Source organism: Alligator sinensis, unplaced genomic scaffold, assembly GCF_000455745.1.
Source record: "Alligator sinensis unplaced genomic scaffold, ASM45574v1 scaffold1181_1, whole genome shotgun sequence".
NCBI lineage: Eukaryota > Metazoa > Chordata > Crocodylia > Alligatoridae > Alligator > Alligator sinensis.
In genome coordinates, this window is record NW_005842945.1 from 412,325 (window position 1) to 422,470 (window position 10,146).

At 54.6% G+C, this 10,146-nt stretch overlaps 1 protein-coding gene across 1 annotated transcript in view; it reads left to right on the forward strand.

Moving 5' to 3' along the window:
• Positions 1 to 891: 891 nt before the first annotated feature.
• LOC102381765 (fibulin-7-like) overlaps positions 892 to 10,146 on the forward strand; it is a 13,410-nt gene continuing 4,155 nt past the window's right edge. Inside the window, exons 1-8 of the mRNA XM_006036305.2 lie at positions 892 to 1,071; positions 1,942 to 2,077; positions 3,459 to 3,615; positions 5,491 to 5,661; positions 6,378 to 6,503; positions 7,203 to 7,325; positions 8,108 to 8,245; positions 9,359 to 9,497. Of these exons, the coding sequence (XP_006036367.2) occupies positions 2,006 to 2,077; positions 3,459 to 3,615; positions 5,491 to 5,661; positions 6,378 to 6,503; positions 7,203 to 7,325; positions 8,108 to 8,245; positions 9,359 to 9,497 (926 nt within the window). The 5' untranslated portion in view covers positions 892 to 1,071; positions 1,942 to 2,005. The remainder of the gene's footprint in view (positions 1,072 to 1,941; positions 2,078 to 3,458; positions 3,616 to 5,490; positions 5,662 to 6,377; positions 6,504 to 7,202; positions 7,326 to 8,107; positions 8,246 to 9,358; positions 9,498 to 10,146) is intronic.

A 10,146-nucleotide genomic window follows, 5' to 3' on the forward strand; every position in this document is an offset into this window, starting at 1 on the left:
AGTGACAGTCTGGGCAGGGGCGATGCATACGGGGTGCACACGGGTCCACGTGCACCCCCTGAGTGTAGCGGTGCACCCCCTACACAAAGGCACCACTGACCGTGTTGGCAGCGCCTGTGGGCGGTCGCCACTCACCACCCCGGTTGTCTGCTCGTCTGCAGGCGGTCTGCGATCCCCGCTGGCCACCGCCAACACTGCCGGCAGCATCTGCGGGTGGTTGCCGAACCCTGGTCAGCACTCACCACCCCCCACCACCCCCAGCCCTGACACTGCTGGCAGCATCTGCGGGAGCTCCCCCACTTACCGCTGCCGCACTCCTGCCGCCACTGTGCTCCCCAGCTGCCGGGGCCACATGTTGTTCATGAGTCTGGGAGTGGGTTAGAATGGGCTTTGGATCGGGCCCTGATTAGGATCACGCCACAGACTCCCACGTGCTGCAGGGATGCAGCGCCTTGGTCCAGCGAGACAGCAACAGGCTCCAGGGGTAGAGTGGCTATGTAGCGAGAGGGTGAACTAGAGAACAAAGATGACACAGCAACTGCTAATGAAAACGGGTGGAGGAAAGGGGAGGGGGTATCCCCTGCTTCTGCCATGGGGTAACACCATCCCCCCCGTCACTTCATGGGCCATCACAGGATACTGTCCCTCAGGGGGAAGCTGCTCTCTGGTTGTGGGAGCAGCATTTGCAAGGGATTCAATAGATGAAAGGCCTGTAACCTTCTGATCTAGAGGGAGAGAGGGAGAGGAGAGGCTGGTGCTGGTGCCAAGGGAAAAGTTTCCTACCGCTCGCTGCCCTCCCTCCGCCTTAGCCAGGGGAAAAACCAACAAACACACACACATTCGGGGAGGATAAATCCCAGCGAGTGGTGGGGAGGGCGGGAGGCAGGAAGGGAAGGGACGCCAGCGAGAAGCCTGCATCTTACCAACAAACTGACTACCTCTCCCTCCCTCACGCACCAGGGAAAGGCCCCTGGGAGCCCGGCTACGGGGCGGTTATTCTTCTCATCCCTGACCTCCCAGAGGCTGCAGCAGCTGAGCAGGACCTGAGGAGACTCCACAGGAGCCATCTAGGTCTGTGTGCCTTTCTTTTTTGTTCTCAGTGCCGAGATCCTCTCCCCCTCCCTCCCATTCTCCAGCAACAAGGGAAGGGAGGGGAGCAGCATCGCCCAGGGCTCCTCTGAGGGCAGACCTTTGGCAGGTCTCTTTGTTTGGCCCCTGCCCAGGGGAAGAAGGTTCAATCTCTTGCCTTTCTGGGACTAGGAGGGGAAATACAATCAAATTCCCCTGGACAGAGGGTGGGATGGGAGGAAGAAGGACCTTCCCAACATAAGGCCCTTCTAAGGATGGGCTTGTTTTGACGCAGGCCCTAAGATGAGGACACCTCTGAAATGAGCGGGGCTGAGCAGTCCTTCAACACCAGTCTTGGAGATGCAGAGCAGCCTCTGTACCCTGGGAGAGCAGCCCAGCCCACCCTGGGTCTGCCCAAGGCCGGTGGGGAAAGGCAGCCCCCCAAAGCTTCGTCTTCGGCTAGGCACAGAAAAACTGAGCCTTGTTTACCAGGGCAGTCTCATGGTGAGGGATGGGGAAGAAAGGGGTGAGTGGGGTCCAGGACAGCCCCCTTAGGGGTGGAAAATGTTGTGCCAACTTCTATACCAAAATGTGGAGAGTTCTGCAGTTTCTTAGCATCTGCATGGTGCCTGTGTGAAGCTCCTCTGGTAGGTAGGTGATGTGGCCCCTGTAAGCTGCCATGGCTGCAGAGAAGGTGAAAAACGTACTATCTGCTACTCACTGCTCACAGGTGAGAATACAAAGCACAGAGAAATATTGGGAGGAAAAGCCCAGGACCTGCCTTGCCCCCACACACCCAGGTGTGGATAGAGCCACGGGGATGGGGCTGCTGGAGCCAATCCCCACCAGCAAGTTACTGTCTCCCTCCTGTAGCAGCGGCAGGGGAGGCAGCAGTAGAGGGAGTCAGCTTCTGGATCTCAGCTGGACCAGCTCCTGCATGATGCTGTTCCTCACGGTGCCGACCTTGGCAGCCCTGTGCTTCCTGCAGCTGCCCCTCAGCAGTGCCCAGGTAAAGAGGCTGAAGGAACCTGCAGGGCCCACTAGAAGGGAATACCAGGGGCTATGGCACAAAGTTCAGTCACAGGGGGAAGAGCCAAAGCCCCCACACATCCCCCCACACCTGAACACAAAAACACCCCCTGCACTATGCAGACTCCTCATTACATGCACAGACATGCACACACACACACCTCTTTATTGCACTGTTACACAGACCCTTCCCTTCCCTTATTGCGCACACACAATCACACTCTCCTCGCTACCCAGGTGCTAATGCCTTCCCTGCACCATCTCACACTTCCCGTGCATGCTGCCCACACACCGCACACTCCCCACTCCACTCAACACAGACAGACACTGCCCACCCTCCCCTGACCTGCACTTCACCTTTGTGCTGTGCGGTGGCTGAATGGTCAGTTCATCCTGCTACAGCTCAAGCCTGACTGGAGTTGTACCAAAGGGCAGCCCCCATTGAGCCAGCTGTGAACAGGAATCGACTCATCTGGGTTGGGAGGTCAAAGTTAGGCACATGTGATATTAGGCACTTGCAATGTTAGCCACATCCCACCTTTGTATACCATTGGCTACAGAAATGGGTATGCTTTATCCACACTAGCTTGAGGGGCCCTTGTGCTTAGGTGGCCTTCACACTGCACAAACCTTCCTACACAGACATCTTTTCACTCTCCTTCCTTGTGCTCCACATCACACAGCCCCTGCCCTGAATAGCATGAAGTCTGCCTCAGCACACATCATAGCATAAGCACACTCTCTCCCTCCCTTTCTGGACACCAACACATCCTTGACACACCTACGTGGACCACATATACTGCCACACCCTGGCCCAACATCATACCACATCACAATCCCCTCCATACCCCATAACAAATACACATACATGCCATCACCACACATCACATCACATCACAAACATGCCCTGCCTCACAGAGCACCACATCACAGGCACATCTTCACTTTCCCTGGACACCACATGAGAGGTCTGCCCCATACCACACTCCCCCAAACCCTGCACTCTTCTCCCAACCCCCTCCACACACATTCCCACACCCTACTCCAATACCACACTATGTCACAAACCCCATAATACTTCACAACAGTTATGCATACATATGCTCTCCTCCCACATACCCTCACAGCCTCTAGGAGCCAGCTGTGTGCCATATTTAGCCACTTGCGCTGGTGGAGCACATTTAGCCAGAATTTGTCCCTTTTGGGCTTCTTTGGAAACCTGATCCAATTAGCAGAGTTTTCCATGTGGTGGGTGTGGGGGGCTGGGGAGAGAGAGTATCTCCCAGGTCACTGTCACCTGGGGGACTTCGACAGACTCTGCTGAGAACTGCCCCTTTCCTGATACGTGGGCTTTTTCCCAGGGCTGTCTGAGTAAGCGCCAGGTGCTGAGCACCATTCGGCAGATGCAGAAGCTGCTATCTACCCAGGAGGCTGCCCAGCTGCAGGGGATGAGAAACCTCAAGAAGCAACTCACTGTCCTGCAGAGCAGTGTTCACAAACAGGCCACCAAACGCAATGGTAACACCCATCAGGCAGCACATGTGCCTCCCAGCCATTGGCACCACTTGGGACCTGTAAAAACCAGCCACTGGCACCCTGTGGAACCAGTCACTACCAGTCACTGGTGTCACAGGAAACCAGTGACTACTGGCAACCAGTGCCAGCCTGGTCTAGTCTCTACCAACCACAAGTGCCATGCAGAACCGACAACTACCAGCTACAAGTGCCACCTGGATTGGTAACCAGTAGCCAGTTATGCCATGCTGGTGCCCAGCAGTTACTGGCAACAAACACCACCTGGGACTGTCACTGTGCAATGCTCATCTGACTCCCAGAGTGTTGTGCCAGCAGAGAATTGTGTAGAGTCCTCCCTCAGAGTGAGTGGCATTGGATTCAGTCACTGCAAGGACCAGCAGGGTTACTAATGAGTGACCTGAGGTCCTGAATGATCTGTCCTGCAGGGAGCTCAGGGGAGCTTAGAGATGGACTTCCATTGCCCTGCCAATATGACTGCTAGGCTTTAAGTTAGCAGGCCAGGGCATGGACATTGGAGTCTAGTTGGGTTTTTTCATAATCTCATAGTTGTTAGGGGATGAAAGGGACTTTACAGATTATCAGGTCTCCTGTACTTGGGCAGGAAATACTGCTGGGGTCAGATGACCCCAGAAAGATGGGCATCAAGACATTTTTTGAAGATCACCAGGGTGGATGACTGTACCACTTCTGGGGGGAGCCTGTTCCAAACCCTCGGCTTGTAAAGAAGCTTTTCCTTACATCTAGCCTGAAGCGATCTTCAATCAATTGTGTTTGTTTGTTTGTTTAAATTTTGTCTCTCAGGCCAAATCAGCCAAATCAGTTCCAAATTCTGTCGCCTGAGCAGAATTCAGTCGTTTAAGTCTGGGTGGTACTACCACCGGCAAGTATCCTTCCTCCCAGACTTTTCAGCTGGGAGCTTCAGATACTCTCAAACCCATGGCAGACATCCTACATGCATACCCCAAGCCTGGAGGCCTAGTTCAGATGCTCCTGAGTCTTAGCTGCCTTTAGCCAAAAGGCCAACAGAGCAAGATAAGGGAAAATCCCCCATCTCCATAAATATATAGCCTCCATTGGGAGGCTATAGTAGACTGTTTGGGGCGGGGGACTGCCCGCAGTCCACCTTTAACTACACAATACCATTCAAGGTGATCTCAGCCTGGCGATCGTAGTATTTCTCCTTGATCTGAGCCAAAAGGCTGAGAAGCAATTGGAGTCTAGGTGTAAGGACTACTAACAAGGGATCCTGGGGAGCCTTCTGCCCCTCTGACTTGGCTTGCCTCTCCATGTGCTGCCCTGAAAGCTAGGGCAAGCTTCAAGGCTATGGCAGGAGGGACTCCAGAGCAGGAGCTGCAGGTGTTCTTAGGAAGGATCCTGGTTCTGCTGGCTCTGCAGTATTTGCACTAGTGGTGGGAGAGGGGCACTGTATGGCAGCAGAGGGAGGAAGGGAGGAGGTTTTCTGTGGTCCCTAGCCCAGCTGCCACAGTATCACCCACGGTGGGTCAGATCTCCTCACAGTAAGCTGGGGGGCTCAGATGCCAGGAGGGGCAGCTATTCCAGAAGAGCCTGAGAAGAAGTTACCACAATGTGTTCCAAGTCAAAGCCACCAAAAGCCAGGGACTAATGGAGCCAAGGAAGAGAGCAGCTCATTCATATGGGTATATAAGGCAGCATCTTATTTGCATATGTAAATGACCCCATCAGATCACTTCCACAGGAGATGATGCTCCCCCTATGGTTCTGCTGCTCCCCATTCAGAGACGGGGGTGGGAGCTCAGGCAGTGAGGCCCATGGTGAGCACCATGCAGGGCTGGACGGCCTGGCTCTTTTCTAACCTACCCCCTTTCTGTGTCTCAGACAGCTGCCCTCACCTGGCAGTGCCCATGAATGGCAGGAAGCTGGGCAGGAAAGCCCTGGTGGGGCACGAGGTGCACTTCCTGTGCGATGCTGGCTTTCACCTGGTGGGCTCGGAGACGCGCACCTGCCTGGACAACCGGACATGGAGTGGGCAGCAGCCCTTCTGCAAAAGTGAAGTACTGGCCCATGAGGCAGGGGCCACTCAGGGCTTCATGTCTGGGCAGACCTGAGATGGGAGGGGGGCAGACTGGGCTGGGCTCCCTGGTGGGAGTTGTCAGAGGGGGCAGGCAGGTCCAGAGGCTGGGAACTGATGCACTTTGTTCAAACTTCCCATCAACCCTGAACCTTCACCCCAAAATGGATTTCACCCTGGCTTTGCCACCTCACAGCATCCCTGAGCCTTCAACTCAAAGCAGATCACATGCCACCTTGGGTGCCAAGACTTCCTCCTAAACCAGCCTCACAGCTTCACCTCACACTGACTCCAAGGCATCACTCCAAAGCAGATTCCATCTCAAATGGTCCCTGAGCCTTCACCCTGCCGCAAATTCTCACCAACCCTGCCAAACGCCTGCGCCCTGACCCATGACTCCCCTGCAGGGTGGCACACAGCTCGGAGCCAGCTTGGGGGAGGGGTTCAGATCAAGATGTTTACAGGGACCAGTATTTGGAGAGAATGAATAGGAGGGGAGCGGTATCTGCAGTGCTGATCAGACATCACGGTAATAGCACATCAGGTGTTTATAGACTGGATCAGAAGGGGAGGCATCAAAGAGGGCACTGAAAACCACATTGCCCCTGTCACCTCTGTTTCTGTATGTTAACATTTCCCCCAGACTCAAAATTGTTGACTGTCTATAGAAAGTCTCTCTCTCTCTCCCCCTCAGGTATCAATGACTGTGCTAGCAACCCCTGTGCCAATGGCGGGACCTGTGTAGATGGCATTGAGCGCTACACCTGCCTGTGCCCCAGCGGCTGGTCAGGCAGCAACTGCCAGAGCCCAGTGTATTCCTGTAAGTCTTCAGCAGTCGCCCCAGACAGTTCCTGACAGGGCAGTACTGGCATAGGTCATTCCCAGTTATTGTGTGCGTGTGTGTGTGTGTGTGCGCGTGTGTGTGTATGTGTGTACACATGCACAGGCCTGGATATTCCCATAGTGTTGTGTTGCTGGATAACCATGGTGACATCCTGGGAGAGGTGAAGTTGACAGGACCCAAAGCTTCTCCCCAAGTTCTGCCAATCCCAGCCAAGATCCTTGCCACCACCTGCCATGTCAGGCTTAGCTCTTCATCTTCATCTATGCTCACACATCGCCATCCTGACCCATAGCTGCTCCAGCCATACTCTCCCATAGCTTTGATCCCAACCTAGGTTTCACTGAAGCCGTCTGCCCATCCTCCTAAGTGGTGGCATCATGCTAGGGACAAACATCTTGGCTCAGCCTGGGGAGAGCAGGGAGGAAGGTTTCTGCCCTTGGCCCTCAGTAAGGTACCAGAGCAGGAGGCAGGAGGCCACTTGTCTCTGACAATCATGCCTGGGAAAATCAGTGTGTTTGGCAAGGCATGTGTTGTGGCTCATGCTGGGACTCTGCACCTCTGGACTCCTCCCCTGGCCTGGGCATGGGCTGCAGAGTCTAGTTCAGCCTATGCCCCAACCCTCTAGCATGACGTCAGCCAGGCAAACTCACCACCATCTTTCTCCTGCTGCCGCAGACTGGGTGACGCTCAGCAACTCCTCCTTCAGTCGGCAGCCCCGCTGTGCTGACAACCTGCTGGGCTCCCGCCAGTGCAGCTGTGACACAGGCTTCCAGATGAAGGCCAGTGGCATGTGCCAAGGTAATGAGGCTTCCCCTGCAGCTGCCTGAGCACACACCTCTCTTACAAGCCCCTCTCCCTCATCAGCCTTGGGCTGCAAGGCCTCCTCATTCTCTGGCCTCCTTGCAGATCCACTCCCTACTGAGGCCCATGAATACTGCCACAGGCTTTTTGCATCTGTGTGACTCTGACAGCTGGTGTCCCCTGTGCTGAGGGAGGCACCATTGCTCTGGGGCCACCAAGGTGAGCAGCTCCAGTGGTGGCAGGCCCCTGCTAGGTCATGAGGACTGTTTTCCCTGCAAAAAAAATCAGTGGTGAGGCAAGGGTAGGGGTGGTCAGGATAGAGAATGTCCAGTTTGTGTGGAGAAAGGAGGAGCCTGAGCCCTAGGAAACAATGATAGACACTGAAGACAGGAGGGTAACCAGGGGGAAATGCCCACCCAATCCCTGCCTCAGTCCAGAGAATGTGATCCCCAGCACCTGTGGGGCCCTGGGGCTCACTTTACCTGCACAGGGAGTGGGATCAGCACTCATGGGTGCCCAAAGGAGTTGGTTTGTCAGAACCAGGAGGAGCATAGTTTTTGTGAGAGAATGCCGGAAGGAAGTCTATTGTGTGGCACTGGGATATGCCAGGGGACCTGACTGGGGGCAGAGGCAGAGGGACATTTTTGACACTACCCAGGCCAGGCTACGAATGCCTGAGCTGGGAGCTGTCCTATTGGAAGTGGTCATTGTGCCATGAGCTGCCATCACTTCTAGCCATCTCCGTGCCCTAGTGGTCAGCATTTCTGCTTTGCTTCCAGATGTTGATGAGTGCCAGTTGTTCCAGTCCAGCTGGCAGACCCGTATCTGTGTTCACGACTGTGTCAACCTGCCGGGCTCCTACCGCTGCATCTGCCCCCAGGGCTACCTGCTCAACACAGACTTGAATACCTGCAATGGTAAGAAACCTCCTCTGTGTGTTTGTAGGGAATCTGTCACCCACCAGGAGTGTTTGGGATTTGGCAGAGGAACAGAACTGTCTTCTGTTGTGGCCCCTTGTTGCATGTCAGTGCAAGGTACTCTGACCATCCGGGGCAACAACTGGTTTGACAACTCAGAGGAGGGGAACCCCCAGAGCTCCTAGTGGTTTGGTGCCTCTGACATCAGCCCTGACATAGGCGAGACCTTCCTCCTGAATTATGGTTACCATTGCCCACAGCACAGCACCTCCTTCTGCCCTGTTGCAACATTGGTTCCGAGGGGAACACCGAGATTCCCAAGGGTCCAGCCCCAGGGAGCCTTCCCACTCTCAGCCCTAGGCCATGGCCTCCTCCTAAGCACTTAGCTCAGCATCATGTTCATTGTGAAGCCTCCGCTGGTGCCCATATGCCCTGACTTAGCACCACACTTAATCCTGGTACCATCCTGCCCCACAGCCCCTCGGGGACCCAAAATAGGGTAAAATGACCAATCATGCTCCCCTGCAGGGGCTGAATGGAGCTGTATGTGACAGCTTGGCCCAAAAGAGACTATCCAGATACCAGTGAGGAGCAGCTCCAGGCAGAACACAGGTGGGACTGGGCCTTGGCTCCGCTGTGTAAGGTTTTTCGTTTTTTAAGGAAAATGTTCCAAGCCAAATCAGCCAAATCAATTCCAAATCCGTAAGTCATTCACAAACCATATGTGGCCCTACTACCAGCAAACATCCTCCACCCCCACCTGGGGTTTCAGAAGCTTCCAAATCATTTGGCAGGTATCCTACATGCAGGCCCAAGCTCGGAGGTTTAGAGTTCGGATGCCCTGGAGTTTCGCTTGCCCTCAGCCATATGATCACAGGAGCAAGCTAGGGAGGAGTCTCCCATTTCCATAAAGTGGGCATAAAGCCAGGATCTTCCCCCTGGAAATGAAAGTGGGAGGTTAACTATAGATTACCTCTGTGGGTACTACCCCATGCCAGAAAAACAGTTACCCCCAGTGACTAGGAAAACCGCCTTAGTAGTCATGGTATTTCTCCTGCCAGTAAAGTCCCCACCATACTCAGTCGAGGCTCTGGGTTCTGTTTGCTTTGCCAGATGTGGATGAATGCACCAACAGCCAGCACAACTGCAGCCGCGGTGAGATCTGTGTGAATGTCTTTGGAGGGTTCCGATGCGTGCGCCCTGAGTGCCCCAAGCCTCGGCACAACACCAGCTACGTCAAGACCTCTGCCTTGTAAGTGTTTCTCTGCATGCAGCCAGTGATCACCCACAGAAGCACCCAGCCTTCACATGCTCGGTGTTGCAGGCTGAGGGGAGGCTCAGAGCTCCCCTGCATCACTCCCTACAGCCTGCCCAGCTTGTAAAACCTGGAACAGGTGTAGAAGTGCTCTCTTGATGGCTCTCTACAGTGCCTCCTGTTGGGAAAAGCCAGGTGCTCCCAGCCATCTCTTCTACCCTGGATTGCCTGCAAGTGGCAGACGTAAGCATTATTGGTGTTGGTACAGCTGGCTTACCTCTTAAACATGGCAGACCCCCTACATTTATCACCTCTGGGGACAAAGAAAAGAATCCTAGCCACTCCCTGCACAAATCCCACACACAGAGGGCAGCCAGATACCTTCAGTCACAGCAACTTGTAGCAAAGCGCAGAGCAATGTAAAGTCTCTCAGGGTGCAGCAGAAAGGGCCTGGGGCAGCAGCAGCCAGCCAGCCCAAAGTCCACATGGTTCTATGCCACTTACGTTGCCTTCAATCCCATGGTCCTGCACCAGGATCCCTCAATACCTTGCTGTAACACTGAAATAGCCCTTAAGCAGGGGAAAGCATCCCCTGCTGAATTGCCCCCAGTATGGCAGCAACCCTCGTGTCCTGCTGCAGTATTTT